The sequence below is a fragment of the Nyctereutes procyonoides genome, unplaced genomic scaffold (genome assembly GCF_905146905.1).
Source record: "Nyctereutes procyonoides isolate TBG_1078 unplaced genomic scaffold, NYPRO_anot_genome, whole genome shotgun sequence".
Lineage (NCBI taxonomy): Eukaryota > Metazoa > Chordata > Mammalia > Carnivora > Canidae > Nyctereutes > Nyctereutes procyonoides.
In genome coordinates, this window is record NW_026575131.1 from 48,299,871 (window position 1) to 48,319,576 (window position 19,706).

Here is a 19,706-nt window from a genome sequence, read left to right on the forward strand (position 1 = left end):
GCAGGCCATCCCCCCACAGCCACCTTCTGTATCAGTGTGATATTTAATTTTAAGTGTCAACATCGAAAGGTTCACACAGATAAAAAAAAAAACAAAAAAAAAACAACATACAGCATCCACCACCTTCAAAACAGCGAGAGCCTTCTGCCTCCAGGGGCATGTGGGCCTCTGTACCGTGTATCGCGGCCAGTGGGACTAGGAGGGGCCCTGCCCTTCCCCACCCCCGGCCTCAGTCTGAGCTTAAGGGATCACTTGAGCCCCAGCACCCTGGCCTCTCATTCCATGGCAAAGACAGGTGAAGGGCAGAGGCTGGGCCGGTGCAGGAGTCTTCACTCTGTCCACGCCTGTGTAGCAGGGAAGGGGACTGCAGCCCTGGGCCAGCTCTTGCCCCCTCACGGGTCCTGGCTGTGGCAGAGCAGAGAGGCAGCCAGACGCAGGCCGGGCAGGTCCAACTCCCCAGCTGCTTGGGCATTCTGGGGTTCGGTGCCAGACTATAGCTCCTGCTCCCCTGCATTCTATGATCCATGTGGGGGCCAAGGCAGGAGGGCAGCAGGAGCAGAGTGGTGAGGGAGGAGGGAACAGTCTTCAGCATGTGCAAAAGCTGCTGAGGCCACAGAAGCTGCTGGCCTGGCCAGACCTGTGAGGTCACATCCCGGACTCGGAGGGCCTGTGGGCCTGGTGAGAAAGGGGCACTGAGGATGGAGCCTGGGTTGGGTCTTCTCTGGTGCAGCTTTCCTACCCCGGGCTCAGCCCTTACCTGGGTCTGATGGTGACCTGTGCTGGATGTGGCTGTGGCGAACTCCGAGTACTTGTTCCCTGTGATCCTGCCGGCCCACCTCCTGTACTCCTCCCTCACCTGTGGGGCCCAGGGTGCCAGGTTAGGGAAGGGGCAGGCTCCATGGCTGGGCCCCCCAGCGCACCCTACCCATAGCGGCTACAGCCCACCTTCTTGTTGAGCAGGCAGTGGAGCAGGAAGAGGAAGAGGCCTTGCAGGGAGTTGAGGATGCAGAAGGTATAGGACAGCACCCAGCTGTCCGGGTCGAAGAGGAACAAGCCAAAGACCCAGGTGCTGCCCAGCACGAAGAGCTGGGCCACAGCAGTGATGGTCAGCACCCTGCAGGGAGAACAGGGCTCCAGTATGGGGGGGCCCCACTCCACCCTCCTCTCTGCCAGCCCCCTTCAGGCCCTTCTTCTCACCTGGCCTTCTTCAGTTTCTTCATGTCTGGGTTGATCTCAGAAAACTTCTGCGTGAGTTTCCAGACTGTAGTCACGAAGACCACCGCATTGCACTGGGCAGGGAGCATAGAATCTGCATTAGGGGAAGTGCTCAGAACTGCTGCAGGTCTTGTGGGGCTGTGCCCCTCAGGCTGTGGGCATGGGAGGCACTTACCAGAACGATGAAAATCACAGGCCCCAGGAAGCTCCAGAGGAAGCCGTCCTCTCTGTTCAACCAGCAACTGGATGAGGGGAGGGGGCCATCAGCACCTCCAAGGCCGGTACTGGGGTCCCCTGCCCTCCGGCCCAACTGCTAGCCTGCACTCACTAGAGGATGTAGCCGTAGCCCTCGCTTTTGACGGCCGCGGAGATGGCCACGATGACCAGGGGCACCCCGTAGCCTATCAGGCAGAGCTGCCACTTGCTCAGGCCCTGGCCGCGGAACACGCGCACCACTAGGAAGTAGAGCTCTAGGCCCTCGAGGCTCATCCAGCAGAAGGCGCCCAGGAAAAAGTAGTGCAGCAGTCCGGCCACCAGGCGGCAGCGCAGCCCCACCTGCGGGGCGGGGCGGGGCGGGGCGGGGCGACGTCAGGGCGGGGCGGGGCCGAGGCCTGGGGAGTGGGCGGGGTGGGCAGGAGCCAAGTGCGTCCCGGGCCTGTGGTGCGGCAGAGCCCTGGGGATGGGCGGGGCTCCCCTCTGCTGAGGCTGGGACCCTCCACTGGCCCGGACCTCACCTGGTCGCCTTCTTTTTCGATGCCCACCAGGAAGATGGTGGAGCCCACGAAGAGGCAGATGCAGAGGTGCAGGTGTACGGTGGTGCGCGAGCCTTGGATGGGCCGCACCAGCAGGAAGGTGAGAATGCACAGCAGCAAGCAGAGTAGCGACAGCACCAGCCCCACCTTGGTGATCAGAGACAGCTTCTGGTCCTAGATGCAGGATGGGATGCGCGGGGCTCGCTCAGTGCCCCGAAGACTTCCCTCCTCGCGGGCCCTACCACCCAGACCCATCTGGGGCCTGTCCTGCAGGTCTCTGATCATGCCACTCACCTCTCTCCACATCCCCTGCCCTCAACACCTGAGCAAGCCTGCTGTGTCTCATCCTAATTACTGCACCCCACCCCCAGTCAGCATGGATGCACCAGGGGTCCCCAGTTCCTCTTGATGGACTTCCTCACTAAACACTCAGACTTCTGAGAAGGTCCTCAGTGAAGCCTTGAAGCCACATCCTCCTTTTCTAATACTGATGGTTCCCACTTTTCTGACCTTCCTCTCTCTTCTCAAATTTTACCCCTCCTACACCTGGCCACATTGTCAACTCACCAAAACTCATCTTTTTGTCCTTCCTGGACATTTAAAGGCCTGGACCACAGCCTGCCCTACTCTGCTTGGGACTTTCCAGTTAAACATGTGGACCAGCCTGCCTATGGGTCTCTGAGGCCACATACAGGAAGTTGTGCTCCCTTAGGAGCTTTTAGCAATATTCAACTGGTTTGAAGTGGACAGTCAGAGGGCCTGTGTTTAGTTGCTGAGCCATGGGCCGGTCTGGGGGGGGGGCAGGGAGAGGCTGGGGGCAGGGGGTGTGGCCATCTGGGCTGTGGGACCATATAGAGCCAGTTGGGCCATATCATCAAGAACCAGCTGCCTGGGATCCCTGGGTGGCACAGCGGTTTGGCGCCTGCCTTTGGCCCAGGGCACGATCCTGGAGATCCAGGATCGAATCCCACGTCGGGCTCCCGGTGCCTGGAGCCTGCTTCTCCCTCTGTCTGTGTCTCTGCCTCTCTCTCTCTCTCTCTATGTGATTATCATAAAAAAAAGAACAGCTGCCTGGGGCGCCTGGGTGGCTTAGTTGGTTAAGTGTCTGCCTTTGGCTCAGGTCATGATCTCAGGGTCCTAGGACTGAACCCCATATAGGGCACCCTGCTCAGCAGGAAGTCTACTTCTCCCTCTCCCTCTGCAATACCCCCCCAGCTGTGCTTGCTCTCTCTGCTGCTCTCACTCTCATTATCTTAAATAAATAAATAAATAAATAAATAAATAAATAAATAAATAAATAATCTTTTATAAAAACCTAGCTGCTTGCCTCACCTAAGACAACCTTGCCTCCTGTGGGCTTTTGAGAGGCCCCTGTGCTGCTCACCTCTATATCATAGTGGGCCATGAGGATGGCAAAGCTGCTCAGGTGGTTGCACTGGCAGGTGGTGCTGTTATTCCTAGTGCCCAGGGTCTGGCAGCCTGTGGTGGCCCAGTGCCCATTGTTCTTCTCACCCTTCCAGAATGCACAGATCAACTCCTGCCGTGTCCCAGGTTCCTTTGGCTGTGGGCAGGTGGGAATGGTTGGAGAGGTTAACCTGGAGCCCACTCTTGGGTCCTAGGCTTGGGTGGAATCTGAGGAGGGCTGCTTTTCCTTTGACAAGTATTCACTGAGCACCTACTTTGATGTGTCCCCAGGTCTGACACACAATGAACAGGGCAGACAGAAGTCCCTGCCCTTTTGGGGTTGGCATGCTAGTGGAAGAGACAGGTGGAAATAACCTAATATGTAAACGAGGTAGTGTGTTAGAAGGTAGTAAGTGCTATTAAAACAAGAAAGAAACAGCATGGGGGAGGTGGGGCATAACTATAAATTGTAATTTTAGGTAAGAAGGTCAGGGAAGACCTAAAAGAGGAGGTACCATTTGAACGAAGACAAACCAGGTAAAGGACTGAGCCATGTGGGAGAAAAGTGTGTCCCAGAGGGCACAGCAAGTACAAAGGCCCTGAGGTCCATCTGAGGAAGGAGCAGAGTGGGAAAATGAAGGCGATGTATGAACCACTTTGACCTTGGCTAAGGGGTGAGCTGTAGAGCTGATTCCTCCCTACCTGAGGCTTAACCACGTGGGAGAAGGCAAAGGTGACAGGAGAGTCAAGTTTCTCTGTGTTTGTGTTGCTCAGAAAGACCACATTGACGGCCGTGAGGAGCTGAAGCTGGGCACCATGGACAGGACTTCGGTGGATCTTTTTTAGCTGCTCTTTCTTCTCAGGTTCCAGCTCCAAGGAGGCGTTGGACAACAAATTCTGCATGTTCCGGATGGAGAGGATGCCCATCACGGTGGGGCCTGGAGGAGAGACAGGTGGGCTACCTTCTCCTGCCTCCCCATGCCCCATCCTGCCTCCTAAGGCCTCTGATTGGCTCTCCAGTCCACAGGTTGCCTGGAGGCCCTGGCAATAGCTCAGCTTCCAGTTGTTACATATTCAGAACCTCACCCCTAGCACATCCCAGCTCCCTCTCCCCTCTCCCACTGGTGTCCCCTTGGGCTCCCTACTGTTACCTGAGTTGCTGGGTTCTGTCGCCACAGCCCAGTTCAGCAGCATCCGTGCATGCGTCTGACCCATGGTGACATTTCCATCCCCATGCTCCTGGATCATCAGGGATAGCTCTGAGGAAACAGAGGCAGTGATTGGGGACTCTGGGAGTGGGACGGGGCCCAGGGCTGGGGCGAGGCAGGGCTGGGGCTCACCTGTGTCCAAATTGGAGCGATAGGTGAAGGGGGCTCTAGGCATGGCCTTGGCCAGGGTCCTCAGGACTGTTTCGAGGCCAAGGAGGAAGTGGGTGGCCATGTGGTGCCTTTCAAACGGGTCCATGGCCTCCAGGTCTCCAGAGGCATTTAGCATCTCATCCATTGACTTGATGAGTTTCTGGGAATGACGGGTGACAGCTTGGTGGGTCACTGTGCCACAAGGGTTGCCTGAAGGACCCTGACCTCACCAGCCTCCCTCCACCAAGGGGCACACTGCAGAACCACCGGAGTGGCCTGGGGGGACTTTGGGTTGATAGGGGAATCATTGAGATACTGCAGTGGCCAGAACAGCTGTCACTAGCCACATGTGGCTATCCAGCACCGGAAATACAGCTCCATGTTGCTGTGGTAATATTTTAAATCTACTGGGTTGAACGCAGTGCAGTCTTATGCAGTCTTTGCAGTCTTCCTGTTACCTTTGCTTGTATACTTTTACATGTTTGTTTTAATGTAGCTACCAGAAAATTTAAAATGACACAGCACGTAGGCTAAAATGTAGGTATAATGCTCACCATGTGCCAAGCCCTGCTCTTTCTTGGAACTTTACTTCTATTAGTTTACGTAAAACCTTCCAACTGACTGTATAGAGCAGGCCCTATTTTCAGGTGAGACTGAGGCCCAGAGAAAGGGAGCCACTTGCCTCAGAAAGTGGCAGTGGGTGGAGGTAGAGTGGATGGGATGAGGAGGATGTAAACCTTTGCGGCTTAGCTATGCAGGGAAAATTCCTAACTGCTCCATTCTTTTGGCATTACATTCCATATGTGCCTGCGTGTGTGTGTGCGTGTGTGCGCTTACATTTTGGGGTGTGTATGTATGTCTGTATCTGTGTAACCTCTGCTTAGGCTCTCTCCACCCACATGGAATCATCCCTCAGCCACCCCCACGCCATCCAGGAGTCCCCTCTGCTGCCCTTACCAGGATGGTTTCCTGAGCCAAGGCTGGCTTGAAGTCTCTGCGCAGCTCTTGGACTCTTTCAAAGAAATGGGAGAGTTTCTAGAATAGAGATGAGACAGGTCAGAGAGGGTCATGTGTGGATGTGGGAACTTGGGGGAAATGGGTGGATCAGGTGGGCTGCACAGAGGGATGCCTGCCTCCTGGTCCCCTGGGGCCACTCACCTGGCTCTTGATTCCAGGGGGTGGGGTCCAGGTGGGGAAGGACATCTCTGCAGGGGCTAAAACAGATGTTCATTAGGTGTCAGAGTGTCTGTGCATGTTTCATGGGTGGATTCTGGGGTCAGGTGAGACCAGGTACCTTCGCAGGTGGTGTTCAGTTGCTTATCCTGGAATCCAGGTTTGGGCTTCCAGCCCCGGTAGCAGCGGCACTTGTAGGAGCCCACAGTGTTGATGCAGAAGGTGGAGTGATGGCATGTATGCTTCCCGGAGCTGCACTCGTCCACATCTGGGGGCACAAAGATGGGAATCAGAACACCTTTCCTCTCCATGCCCTGCTCCTGTTTCCTGTGTTAGTGTCTCCCATTGATGGGAGGTGATATCACCTGCTGACCCCACATCCTGGTGATACAGGGCTCATGGGAAGTGTGCGGAAGCCTGACACCTAGCATGTGATCCCTGTACTGATGTGCAGGTTGTGAATATAGAAATACCTTTGTCCCAGTTAGTAATTAGCTGCTGCCTGGGGTCTCCAAGGAGCCTGCTCCTTGGTACCCCAGCTCCTTCCCCGGGAAACCCCAGATCTTTTCCCATGCAGTCTCAAAGGAATTAATGCCTGGTAGGGCAGGACACCCGCAGGGTTCATGCTGCTTGGTTTGTGTGGATGTCACTGAATATGTGATCAGATGTTCTGAGTGTGGGTCTCCAGGATGTGGCGTCTGAGCTCTGGACCTTCACAGATGGTGTTGTTTGGGCCATTGGGGGATCCAGGAACCGGTTTCCATCCCGGGCGGCAGCGGCACTCATAGCCTCCGATGTGGTTGAGGCAGTGGGTGGAGTTGTGACATGGGTTCTGCCCCGAGGTACATTCATTCACATCTGAGGACAAAGCCAGAGTGTCAGGTTCCACTCACTGCACCCCTTCTCACTGCACGGCACCAAGGACCCCACCATTATTGCACATGCTGCCACCTGGTGACTTTCAACTTTAACCTCAGCGCATCTTACCATGGCCTCCCTGCAAGATGGGCATGGCAGGGGCCATGGTCCCCAGTTTACAGGCTGTGAAACCAGGAGGGAGACTGAGTCATGGAGCCCAGACTCTCTTTCCGAGGACCCTTGCTTACTCCCTCCCACCCGCCCCAACTCTGGCCCACCCAAGTTCCCTTTCTAGGGACTGGAAGTGACACCTTTCTCTGCTCCCGTGTGACAGATGAGGAGGGGTGAGGCCGGGAGGTGTGCCCAGAGGTCGGGGCCTTGATAAGGGAACCTCAGGCCTGGAAGGCCCTGCTGCCTCCCTGCTCTGTGGTGGAACCTTCTGGGGAGGTGAATCCTTGGGCAGAGCAAACCCCTGGTGTTTCTGGAAACTGAGGGTCTTCCCCCTCCTCCTGGGGCTGTGGGATCCGCCTCAGCCCCTCCCCAGCTCCAGTGCAGCCTCACAGAGTCTTCCAGGGCCTCTACCTGTGCACAGATTCAGGTCGCCCAGGTTGAGCTTGAAGCCGGGCGGGCATTTGCAGGTGTAGCTGCCCTGGGTGTTGGTGCAGATGCCGCGGCTTTTACACACTCTGGGCTTCAGCTGACATTCATCCACATCTGCGGGAGGAAGGAGAGGGTGATGGATGCCTACACCTGTTTCCTGGGATAGAAGCATCTGGAAGGCCCTGCTCTCTCCTCCTCAGTGCGTGGGTGCCTTTTCTAATTCACACAGAGGCGTCCTATGGGCGAGCATGGTGGCCCCGATGTTCTGTTGTCCAGATGTTGCCAGAAGTGGTCCAAGTCCTCCGCATCTGCCAGCGCTGGCTCCCTTGGCCCCTCTGGGCAGCTCTAACTGGGACAGGGACCTCATGGCCGCCTGTGTCGCAGCCTGAAGACTTGGACAAGTCCAGGGTGGGCCTTCCTGGGAGCTGTGTGCAGGGGAAATGCTGCGTTCCCGACCGGGACCTGTCATGGCTCCCAGCGATGACCTAAGTCCCCCAGGGTGGCCGCTCACTGGCCGAGTTCCCTTCGGAATCCCGGTGGGCCCGGCAGGACAGCATGCCTCCATTCATGCTAACTCTGAGATTCCAGCTGCACGGAGATAGACAAGACCCACACCTGAGCCAGGCCCTTCAAGAACGAGGCTTTGGGGTAGTGCGGGGAGAGTAAGGATGGTGCCAGACAGGCCAGGGCCGCCCGGACGGTGGGCACCAGGCTGGATGGACAGCGTCACTCATGTCCAGTCAGGCAGTCTTGGAGCAGGAAAGATGCCTTCTTCTGATTCCCATGAAGGCCTCGCTTCGACTGATGGGATGTGGTGAGCAAGGCCAGTGGAGGGCAGGTGCTGGGCAGCTGGAGAGAAGAGCAGGTGCTGATGGGCGAGAAGTGGCAGATGTTTCTGTCTTCTTGGCCCTTGGCCTCCCACCAGGGATGCAGACACTGGGTCCAGCTGTGGAAAGAGGCTCAGCCTCCATCTTCTGTCTCTGAGTGGTCCAGTGTCCCATGGGACCTGGGTTGACCTCCCCAGGAGAGGGGCAGACCCAGGCAGTGGTTCTGGATGGATCTCTAGGTGTCTGGTCCAGTCTGGTTCGCCTGATTCTCTGAGCATTTGTGTGTGGGGTTGAGGGGTTGGTGTCACCTGGCCCACCCCAGACACAACAATCTCTGGGTCCCGGATATCCAGGCTGCCCTGGTCATCTGGGCTGAAGCAAAGCTGCCGGGGAGGGTCGGGATAGAGACTTGTTCAGAGAAACAGAGGGAGGCCAAGTGGCTGAGGAGGAGGGGTCAGGGCATCAGGAGAAGCCCTCTCGAGGCGAGGGGCTGGCCAAGGGCTGTGAGCCTGCCCTCAAATCTCCAGACGGGGTCCCTGGGTCCAGCGTGGCTGAGGGTCTGGGAGGGCTCCTGGGATGGCCAAGTGCACGTGGGCTCCGGTGGGGGCGGGTCTCATCCAGGCGGTTACTGATGGTGGCCAGGAGGACGGGTATTGCACTGGAACACGCTTCCTGCGAAGTATCTTGAACGCCACTGCCTCTTGTTTCATGCACACAAGACCCCGGGGAGGCAGGAGGGCAGTCTGAACCCTCAGGGGAGGGCTCTGAGACTTGGGATTCAGAGAGGTTTGGGACACCAGGTGGGTGCCCAGGACATCCTCTGATGCCTCTGGGAAATGGAGCACAGAAGGGCCTGGGTCTCCCACCTGTAGCAGGTCTCACTGCCATGACACGGCTGCGTGTGTCCTCAACTGTGGCAAAGGCTGAGACCGTCACAGAGCAAGGTCTTCAGGCGACAGGCCCTGGGCCAAACTAGCAGACTGTTCTCTCCCTGTCACCCGGCTTGAGGTCCACAGTGGTCCCTCTCCCGTCTCTTGTTCATCCGTGTCCCTGCCCAGCCTCCTGACAGAGTCCCCTTCTCTTAGCCCTGGCCTGTTCTAATACAACAATACAGCCCCTCAGTAACCAAAATCAGCCACCACTTGTGCTGGCGGCTGACAATAGTCGGTGGGTGGCACGCCACCCCCACCCCTGTCCAGGCACAGTGAGTGGGACCCATGATCATCATGTGCAGTTGTGCAGGTTGCTTGGTGCACAAGGGTGTGGGCCCAGGAGGCAAGTGGGAGTTGAAACCAGCCCACTCTCCATTCCGAAAACATGCTGCGTTCACCTGGAGATGATGGGCCTTTTCCATTTCATGTAAAGGCTCTGTCCTCTGGCCAGGCCACATGTCTGGGGCACAACCTCCACCCAGAGGCCCCTAGGAACCAGCAGTGCTGTGGATGGGGCCCTCCATCTGGGCTCACCATAGTGCAGATCCTCCCTTCCCTCCCACCAGCGAGGCTCTGCAGCCCTGTCTGCATGGGGGGGGGGGTGGCGGGGGGCTGGGGACCAAGGCTGCGGGCTCTCCTTGCCCTAGCAGGTGGGCCTATGGACCCGCCTCAGAGTCCACCGCTCACTTCTCTCCTCCCTTGCTCTCTCTCTCTCTCTCTCTCTCTATTCTGCACTAACCCTCTCTGTCTGCTTTGCTGACACTTTGCTGCTCCCCACCCACAGCTGGGCCCTCTACCCCCTGTGGATACCAGAAGCCCCTTCCCCTGCCTGCTCTTCTCCCTGGAAGGGCAGTGGGGCAAAGCCTGGTGATGCGCACAAGCCAGGCTTCTCCTGGCCCCGAGCTGTGGATCACTGGGCAAGACCCCGGCAAGAGATGCGACTGCAGCTGCTCTCGGTGACCCCTCCCCGGGCATGGCCCCAGGCGGGGTGCCCATCCTGGAGAGGGTGCATCAGATCATAAGGAGTAGAATTCAGAACCCGACAGCCACCATTCTGTGCTTTGGTGTCTATCTTCCCAGCAATTCTATGAAATAAGCACCACTGTTACCCCCTTTTTACAGATGGGTAAACTGAGGCACAGAGAGGTGAAAGAACTGGTCCAAGGTCACACAGTTAACAAAAGACAAAGCTACTTTTCTTTTTATCTGTAAAAATAGAGACCCCCCCCACTTTTTTTTTTTTTTAAGAAAACACAAAATCGCCATCATATCATCCCATCTCACCCAGTAACAGTGATTTCTGACTAAGAATCCTGGCTGGTGCCACACACACAGCTACCGACCAAGTGGCAGAGCGAGGATTTGCGCCCTTGGCCTTCACGCTCCCCTGCCTGTCTGTGCCTGTCCTGACTCTGACGTGGGTGTTGTACCCTGTAACCAGGGCCCTGCACCCCGGGGGTGATTCAGGAAGGGCTCTGGTAACCCCAAACCTCATGGATGGGGAGATGGGGAGGTTCCTACCTCGACATGTGTTCTCACTCTCATTCACGAACGTCGTTGCCCCAGAAGCAAGTGCGTATCCCGGGCTGCACATGCAGTGGTAGCTCCCCTCTGTGTTCTGACAGTCTGCTAACCGTCCACAGGACACCAACGGGGGTGGTCCACACTCATTGATGTCTGGAACACAACAGGGCAAAGGGTCACCTCCCAAAGGTGTGAGTTCCTTTAGGGAAGAGATCCCGCTCCCCTACCTGACTCCCCTGCTCAGGGCCCGATGCTTAATCAGTATTTTTTGGGAAAGGATTAGATCCTTAAGATAGACTGCAGAGGCTGGGCTGCAGTTGGAGCAAGCCATTCCTGAAGCCCACCCATTCAGCTCTGCTCCTCTCTGCCCTCTGGCTGGCATCCTGGATCTGAGCACAGTAGGGAGTGTTGAGATGGGGGTGGGGGCAGCTCTGCATCTTCCTCCCCAGTCATGGCAGGGCAAAGGGAAGCACAGACTCCAGAGCTCCTCTCTCTCCAGGAAGCCGTGTTTATTCCCTTGTTATTTTCCACCTTGATATCTTTTTCTTTCTCTTTTCTCTGCCCTTGGTGACAGTCCCAAGGCCAAAGGCTGAGACTCCAGCCACCACTCACATCCCCCCATGGGCACTGGGCTATGCACCCCCCCATCTTCGTGCTCCTCTCAACCACCCCAAGCCCCTGTACCGTCACAACTCTCCAGGGGGCTGGAGAAGATCTCCCCGGACAGAGAACTGAATCCTGGAGAGCAGCGACAGGTGGTGGCATTGACACATGTGGATTTCGGAGGGCACCAGCGTGCACAGCCTGTGGGGATGGTGACCACAGTCGGAAGGTGAGGTCTGAGCCAGGTGCCCGGATGGGGAGGCAGGATCATCTCCAAAGGAGGGGTTGCCGGGAGGGGCAGCCCTGACCTTCCCCCTGCAGCAGGCCTCCCCTGGGCAATGGGGATCCAGGTCTCCTTCCCCAGACTCTGGCTGTGGACTTGTTTCCTCCCAACAGACTCACCACTGGTTTTCTGGGATCCAGCTTCCAACAGAATCAGCAAGACACACAGCCCTGGAACAGAGAGAGAGAGAGGGTGTGTGTTGGCAGGGGGCACCTCAGAGCAGGGAACCATTGATGGAGACTTGATGGAGACCTGAGGGTGACACATCTGAGGCAAGGGGGCTACTGACCCCTCCCAGGCTTGGGCTCTGTCCGTCGCTAGTGAGAGAGAGAGCAGCCCTCCCTGGACTCCAACGCCCACAGCTGGAGTGTCTGCCACCATCTCCCGGAGACGGATGTCCCTGGTTCAAATCCCAGACCTTGGTCATGTGACCTTACTTCCCAGTGCCTCAGTTTTTCCATCTGTCGAATGGGAATGATGATGGGCCTCACTTCCTAGAGGCATCTGAGAACTAAGCCCGTGAACGCTGCCTGGTGTGTCCAGGTGTTTACTATCATTTCTTCCTTCCTTCCTTCCTTCCTTCCTTCCTTCCTTCCTTCCTTCCTTCCTTCCTTCCTTCTTTCTTTCTTTCTTTCTTTCTTTCTTTCTTTCAGATTTTACTAATTTACTCATGAAAGAGAGAGAGAGAGAGGCAGAGACACAGGCAGAGGAAGAAGCAGGCTCCCTGCGGGGACCCCAATGTGGAGCTGGATCCCAGGACCTGGGGATCACAACCTGAGTTAAAGGCAGGCGCTCAACCACTGAGACACCCAGGTGCCCTCTGTTTTTTTTTTTTAAGATTTTACTATCATCATTTCTTAAATTCTATTTTTTTTTAGATTTTATTTATTTATGATAGACAGAGAGAGAGAAAGAGAGAGAGGCAGAGACACAGGAGGAGGGAGAAGCAGGCTCCATGCACCGGGAGCCCGACACGGGACTCGATCCCGGGACTCCAGGATCGCACCCTGGGCCAAAGGCAGGCGCTAAACCGCTAAGTCACCCAGGGATCCCCACTATCATCATTTCTTATGTGAAGGTGAATGTGTTCTCTCAGATGCCCCCGAATCTAAGGTGCTCTGGCCCCCTGCACCCTGGCTCGGGGACATAGATGTGCACCCACCACACCCATATCTGTTGGCCCCACGACCAGCTTGAGACCCAGTGGTGGCCTTTCAGCCCCAGCTCCCCAAACACAGGAAGACCTGTGGGCTCACGGTGGGGTGGTGCTCTGCTGTTCCTGCTACTCGGGGCACCCTCCTCCCCAGGCATGTGTTTGGGGGTTCTCCTCATCATCTGCGTCAGCAGAGGTTCTAGGGACAGGGAGCTCCTTGTTCACCAGTGAGAGAGACCAGGAGATAGTGATGGAGAGAAAAGAAGGAGAGAGGGAGAAGGCGCCCGAGACACAGAGAGAGGAGAAAGAGGAAGAGGGGAGCTGAGAGGTGGCAGGAGAGAAAGAGCCAGCAGTTGAGGCAGTGCTAGCGATGGACAGAGAAATAGAGAACTTCTGGAAAAAGAGAGACCAAGATGGCAGAGATTGGACAGAGAGATGTAGAGATAGAGAGACTGAGAGTGAGAGAGGGAGACGGAGACACGATTAGAAGGAGGAGGGGGTGAATGGAAACGGGGAGGGAGGGCGTAGGGTGCCTCCGCAGCAGGTGGAGGCGCGGGAGGGGCTCAGGGGGCGGAGAGCCTCTGCCAGTCTGGGAACACTGGGGAAGCTGTGGGGTCCCCAGTTATCCAGGGAGCCCCAAAGCAAGGTGGTGGGTGAAGGGATGGGGGCCGGGAGGGCGGGTAGGAGAGCATGAGTCACTTCCTGGGCCAAAGGGAAGGGATGACTCACGCTCTGTTGACCCTGGATGGGGGCTCCCAGAGGAATTCTGGGGTCGTCATTGTGAAGCACAGCTTGAGAGGCTGTGCGGGGGTGGGGGGGGACGGGTACAGACTTGAGGGTACCCTGACCACTCAGTCCCTGTGTCCAAACTGGATACCCCTCAGGCATGGAGGGAGCAGAGACCCTCTCACAGCCAGGGTAAACTAAGGCTGGAATGCTCTTCCCTTTCTTTATATGTGGATTCCTCTCTTCCTCCTCTCTGGCCTTGGGGCTTGGCTAGTTCCCCCTCAGCTGGGACCCACTTCCTCTTTGCAGACCACAAAATGACCTTCCCTGATTTGTCCCCAGCTCCCAAAGCCCCAAGGAGCAACTGTCTTGCTCAGAACTGCCCTGGGAGGCTGGGGCTCTGGTCATGTCCATTCTACAGATGGATAAACTGAGGCTTGGAGCCCAGAAAAATCCCAGGAAGAATGTGGTGAAAAAAGGGGGTGCGGAGGAAGGTAGAATTGAGCTCAAGTTCCCCAAACCTGTGAGGGGGAGCCCTTTTGTGTCTCATCCCCTCCAAAGGGGCTGGGCTGGGCTCTCCTCCCCCCCTCCCCCCAGGCTACTGGGCCAGGGCTTCTCCATCTGGGGCCTTGGAAGTCACCCAAACAGGAGCTGAGAGAGGAGCTGCTGGTCGTCTGCTCCCGGTCGCATCTGGTTTGCATTGCCTGTGGAACCCTGAGCATGGATTCCTGCTTCGGGACCCCGGGGTGCGGGCGGAGCAATCACCCCCCCTCTTGCTCCTCCTGCTGAGGACACCCTAGCCCAGACCCCAGACCCCAGACCCACCCGAGTCCTTCCCAGAGGGAAGTAAGACAAATCAAAATAAAAAATAAAGTGCTGTGTGATTCTTACTGTGAACCAGGAATAGTTTGTGTAGAACTCACTCAACATTTAACCCTATAAAGTGGCGACCAGGTTCCCCCCATTTTACTGGCATGGAAAGTGAGCTCAGGGGCTCCGTGACTTGGCCCCAGTGACACACCGCCACTCAGCAGTTGTGTCCCACTTAGACTCCTGTCCCTGCTCCAGGTGGGGAAAAGCCAGGATGGGGGTGTTAGGGGAGGCCCTGCACCCACGCCTGGACCAGCACAGGGAACCCCCAGCACAGGGAACTTCCCTGTGGCCCAGGGAAGCTCTGGTTGGGGCACCCCAAATGTCATTTCTTCACTCTCTTTGTTGCCTGGTTGCTCAGGCAACGAGCTGCCCTGATAACCGTTAGAGACATACTGGGTGGGGCTGGAAGGGAGGGGTGGGGGTGCGGGGAAGTCACAGTTAAAAGAATCAAGTTCAAACCCATGGCGGGGAAGTCCTGGCTGGGTCTGGGGGAGCAAATACGGGGGTCTCTGGGGCTGCCCCTGTCACAGAGATAGTGGGGGACGTATTGGCTTGGCAGGAACCTCCTGCGTCGGAGGGATCCTGGCTCCTAGCTCCCCAGCAGCACCCCTGCCCTGTGTTCAAAGCAGTTGCCCACAGGGTCCCAGTACTCACTTTTTGCACCCTCTCCTGCCCGCATGCCTCAGTTTACCCTCTTAAGAGGCAGCCCTCACAGTGTCTCTGGACAGAGCTTAGAGATCTGAGTGGGAGTGGGGGTTCCTAGAAGCCCTTGGCTGCTTCCCCCAGGGCAGGGGGTGCCCCGGGGCTGCCAGGCCCTCTCTCCATGTGCCCGCCTGACCATGCGGCTGCCTCCCCGGAGCTGCCAGCCACACCTTCCACTTCCTCGCGGGGCAGGGAGTGAGTCGCAGGGCACTTCCCCCAGCCCCCCTCAACCCTCTCGGTGGGGGCCCCCTAAATTCTCACCCTGAAGAAGGACGCTGCCGCGGGGGCCTCCCATGGTCCGAACTGCCGGCGGGATGCAGAGAAGGGGCAGGGCGGGCCGGTCTCCCCAGGCTGGGCAGCTGCGCGGTGTCCCGAGGCTGGCGGGGACTTTATGAAGTGGGGGAGGACAGCCGCTGGCCCAGGGCCCTCCCCGGAACTGGCAGGGCTGCTGGAAGCCAACAGGAAAGTGCAGTAAAAACACAGACCCAGAGGCGTTGCTCAGGCTCAGGCGCTCACACACACACACACACACACACACACACACACACACACACACTCACTCACACACGGTCTGTCCGTCCGCGCAACCTGCTGGCAAGTCCTCCTCTGCCTGTTCTGTCTGTAGTTCCACCCTCTGAGCGATTGACCAACTGTCTGGCCCCGTGTGCACGGGCTGGCTGTACCCCAGGGAAAAGTGGGGCCGCGCAGGCAGGGGTGGGGTGGGAGTCTTGCCAGGGCCCCGCAGGCTCTTCTTGCAGGGGTGTTCAGGTTGGGGAGGGCCTGTCACAAACAGCTGGGAGCTCGCACGTTGGGGATGGCCCTGTGCTCACTGCCTAGGCACGCTGAGCCTCCAGTGCCGGCATCTGAGCCAACAGACCCCCAACCCCTGTTTTCCACGTGAGGAAACTGAGGCATGGAGTCCAAATGGCGGCTGGGGGAGCTTGAAGGGGTCCTTCATGGGAGTCAGGCAAGAACCAAGAGAAACTGTGGGACCACAGGGCCACCATGCTTCCAGAGATGGCCTTTCTGGGCCAGCGGTCCCCTCGGTGGGAAACATCTTTCAGGGGCTCCTGGGCAGCAACAGAGAACGACGTGATAAAAGAATTGTTTCCTTTTCCTACTAAGTCACATGATTGGCTTGTCTCTTAAGCATCTAATAATTTTTTTTTAAATGCTATTATTTGTAAAGCACTTAATTGGATCCAGGCCTTATTCTTCTAGAATTATCTGTGTATCTGTTTTAACCCATTCACTCTGCAAAGACACTTATGAGGCAGGTGGGGCTATGGTTCCCATTTTTTGGAGGGGGAGGCGGAGGCGCAGGTAACAGGTGGTCAAGCAGAGACCCCTGAGTGCACAGCCGGGTCCTCGAGTCCCTGCCAGAGCTTGACGTCCAGAAGAAAGTCTCTCCTGGGTGCTAATGTGTCTTGAACAGCTTGGCAGCCCTGGGGTTTAGCCGAGGCAGTGTCCAGCTGGAACCCAAATAGCCGGTTTTATGTTCCTTGTGCTATCATTCATTTTTTGATGTACCAACTCGTGGGGCAACCAGAGGGTTTTGCAACCGGGATGTCAATATAAAGCTCCCTTCTTAAATGAATGGTTTTGGGGCTGCAAAAGTGTAGAAAATTAAAGAAAATAGTAAGTACATGATAGGCCGGAGGAGGAAGATTGTTGGTCATGGAAAAAAAAGGTCACAAATGGCTGAAAGCGGAGAAGCATTATCCCGGAGATGATGGATGGCGCACCTCCACCCCTGGAATTAACCCCTTCCTGTCCTCTCCTTTCCTCACCCCCACCATCCCTTTGTCCTGGATGGGGTATGGGAAAGGACTGTGCCAGGGGACCCAGGGGGCTTGGTGAGGGTAGGGGGAGAGGACCCAGGAGAAGCCTGGGAGGGGAGGGAGCCAGATCAGGTCCGGAGTGGATTTTTGACCCTCCCCCCCCCCCCCAAATCTGGAAACTCCAGGGCTGGATATCCCCTCCCCCACAGGACTTCGGGTCAGACAGCTGGTACCTGAAGAAGCTGGGACTTGGGGGTTCCAGCTTGGGGGAGGTGGGAGGAGCTACCCCTGGGTGCTGTTCTCACACCTGTCCTCACCCTCCGTGACCGTGACCTAACTACCTAATACACAGTTTTATAGAAACAGTACCATTCTATTCTTTCATGATATCACCAACCAATTCAATAACCAAGTTTTAAGGTTATAATACAGAAATCAGTTAGCATTACTCATCTGTGGACAATTAACTAAATAGTACATTTGCCAAAGTTAAAGTAGGTGACTTATAAAGGGAGGGAATGGGTGTAAGTGACCGGTGACCGTCTATTCTCTGGTCTTTTCCTCCTCCCTGGTGTGTGCCTCGGGCCCTCGGAGCAGATCTGACCTCCCTGGGACTCAGTTTTCCCTTCTGGTGAATTGGTTTAAAATGCCTCCTCACTGGCCTCACAGAGCAGGGTGGGGAGGAACAGGGTAACAGGAGCAAAGGCTTCGAGATCTGGCCGCAAGAAGGGGGAAGGCACGAAGAAGGACATCCTTACCGCCGCCACCACCACCACAATCCGGCCTGTCAGCAAGTCCTGGCGCCCTGCCTGCAGATAGACCCCCAACTCTTCCCACCTCTCCTTCTCCTCAGCCCTCCCGCCTTGGTCTAGATCTGTCATCTCCGGCCTTGGTGTTCTGTTCCCCTCCCAGTGGCCCAAGGGCACGTGGGAATGCCTGAGTCGGGTCACACCCCTCCTCCCCTCAAGAGCCCTCCATGGCTCCCACCTCACTGGTAAGACCCCAAGTCCTCCCCGCAGCACCTAAGGCCCCGTGCGGTCTGCTGTGTCACCTCCCTGCTCTCACCTGCTCCTGTTCTTCCCCTCGCTCACTTGGCTGCAGTTTTCCTTGTGGAAAACACAGGCACAGTCTGACCTCAGGGCTTCTGCACAAGCTGCTGCCCCTGCCTGGAACATTCTTACCCCAGATAACCTCATGGTTCCCTTCCTCCTCCCCTTCATGTTTTGGTTCAATTTCCTGATCCACCCGTCAAATCTAAATGTAATTCCCTCCCATCCTCAGCACCCCAGCTCCTCCCAATCTTCTCGGTTCTTGATTCTCTCTAGCACCTCGCCACCCCTCATCATGGAATATAGCTACATACCCTGTTTGCCGGCTGCCCCCACCCCCAGGAGACTGGCAGCTCCGGAGGGAGCTGGACGAGGTCCATTCATGTCTCGGCAGTGCCGACACACAGCCTGCACGCACCCAGTAGGGCTCCATGCTTCATAGTCCCCACCCCCCACACCCCTGTCACTGCCCCCCACTGAAGGAAACCCCCTTCAGGCTTCCTGATCTGGCCCTTGCTGGGCTGTCACATTGTCCCTCCTCCTTCCCTCTGCCCTAAAGTTCCAGCCCTGCTGACCTATTTGGCAGCCCCAGGACAATCTTGTGACCTCTTCCACAACAGGGAGGCAGGGACAGGATGGGTCCCTATTTGTCAGATGGGAAACTGGGCACCTGGAAGGCTGGGCCACTGGCTGGAGGTTCCTCAGCTAGGAAGTGGCTAAGCCAGGATTATTCAACCAATAACAACAACAACAATAATAATACTATTCATATTGTACTGTATGGCATTATATTATGTATTTTGATCATTGTAGCTACAACAGGAACACATCAACCTGGTGGAAGATAGTGCTCATCCAGCACCTACTGTATACCTGGCACTCCACAGGGATTGAACTCACTTATCTTCCCAACAGCCCTGGAAGGCCAAGTGCCGTGATTTCCGTTTGACAGACTCAGAGCAGTGAAGTGACTTGGACAGTCACAGGGCGCCCCCACCTCAGATCAGAGGTCCTGGGAAAACCCCATCTCTTCCCCTTTGGGACCGTGTGGTCTTGGGCAGGTGATGCCCCTGGGTCTCAGTTTCAACTGTGAAATGGTTGGAACCTCGCCAAGCACAGGTGAGGGCCATATGGGAGAGCACAAATCGCGGGGGCGTAGCTAGGAGCAGAGGCTCAGTGAACAACAACTGTGGCTCTTCGCTACAGTGGTGGGGGAGGGGTGGGGGGAGACGAGGGGACCCCAGTGTCCTACCTCCAGGCGTCTTGTGCCACCTGCTTATGCCCAGCACCCACCCAAGTCCATGCTGAGGTAGGGGGTCAGATGGGGTCTCTGGGTGGAGGGGGGCTGACAGGAAGCCCCCTGCCTGGGAGACAATGGCAGAGGAAGGGGCCGGGCCAGCCCCCACACGGATGAGCCCAGCTGCAGGCTCCAGGAGGGCGGCACAGCTATTGTGAGGCCAGACAGCTGTCCCCAAGCCAGGAAGCCCCAGGAAGCCAGGGAAAGAAGTGGGAGGTCGCTGGCCAACCCTGACCCCCGACCCAGGACAGACCTGACAATGGGCTCTTTGTCTCCTCCTGCAGGCTGGACACCTGGATTCCCCCAAGGGCCCCCCTCCCACATCCACCTGACTGGGGGCTCCTGAGGCAGAGCCCTGGCTAACCCCAGCTGGCATCCTCCTAACCCCCGCCACCCACACTGCCCAGCCCAGCCTGGGGAGTTAGGAGGCAGCGCTGAGCTGGGCCATATTTATAGTTCCCTGGCACTGCTGAGCAAACTTCTAAATATAGACACCAAGCTATTTGGGGCCTCGGCCCTGGGGCGAGTGGGAGTGGAGGGCTCTGCACGTGCACCTCCCTGGCCTGGGCCCTCAAGACTGCTTGGGCCTCTTGGTC

General features: G+C 57.0%; 1 protein-coding gene across 2 annotated transcripts; it reads right to left on the reverse strand.

Annotated features, from left to right (window-relative positions):
- Window positions 1-24: 24 nt before the first annotated feature.
- ADGRE5 (adhesion G protein-coupled receptor E5) lies at window positions 25-17,858 on the reverse strand. Of its 2 annotated transcripts, none has more exons than XM_055343944.1 (20): window positions 17,830-17,858; window positions 15,245-15,428; window positions 11,649-11,699; window positions 11,328-11,447; window positions 10,641-10,796; window positions 6,614-6,760; window positions 6,024-6,170; window positions 5,888-5,943; window positions 5,687-5,764; window positions 4,712-4,889; window positions 4,523-4,630; window positions 4,074-4,309; window positions 3,352-3,528; window positions 1,950-2,141; window positions 1,544-1,770; window positions 1,391-1,457; window positions 1,198-1,289; window positions 946-1,114; window positions 758-856; window positions 25-675 (listed from the first exon to the last, which is right to left on the reverse strand). In XM_055343944.1, exons 2-20 carry the CDS (start codon window positions 15,276-15,278, stop codon window positions 646-648), a joined length of 2,364 nt encoding a protein of 787 aa, XP_055199919.1. In that variant the 5' UTR covers window positions 15,279-15,428; window positions 17,830-17,858; the 3' UTR covers window positions 25-645. The 2 variants fall into 2 exon arrangements, with proteins under 2 accessions (XP_055199919.1, XP_055199918.1); XM_055343943.1 differs by lacking the exon at window positions 17,830-17,858 and adding an exon at window positions 7,343-7,474 and having other exon boundaries at window positions 15,245-15,433.
- Window positions 17,859-19,706: the final 1,848 nt, after the last annotated feature.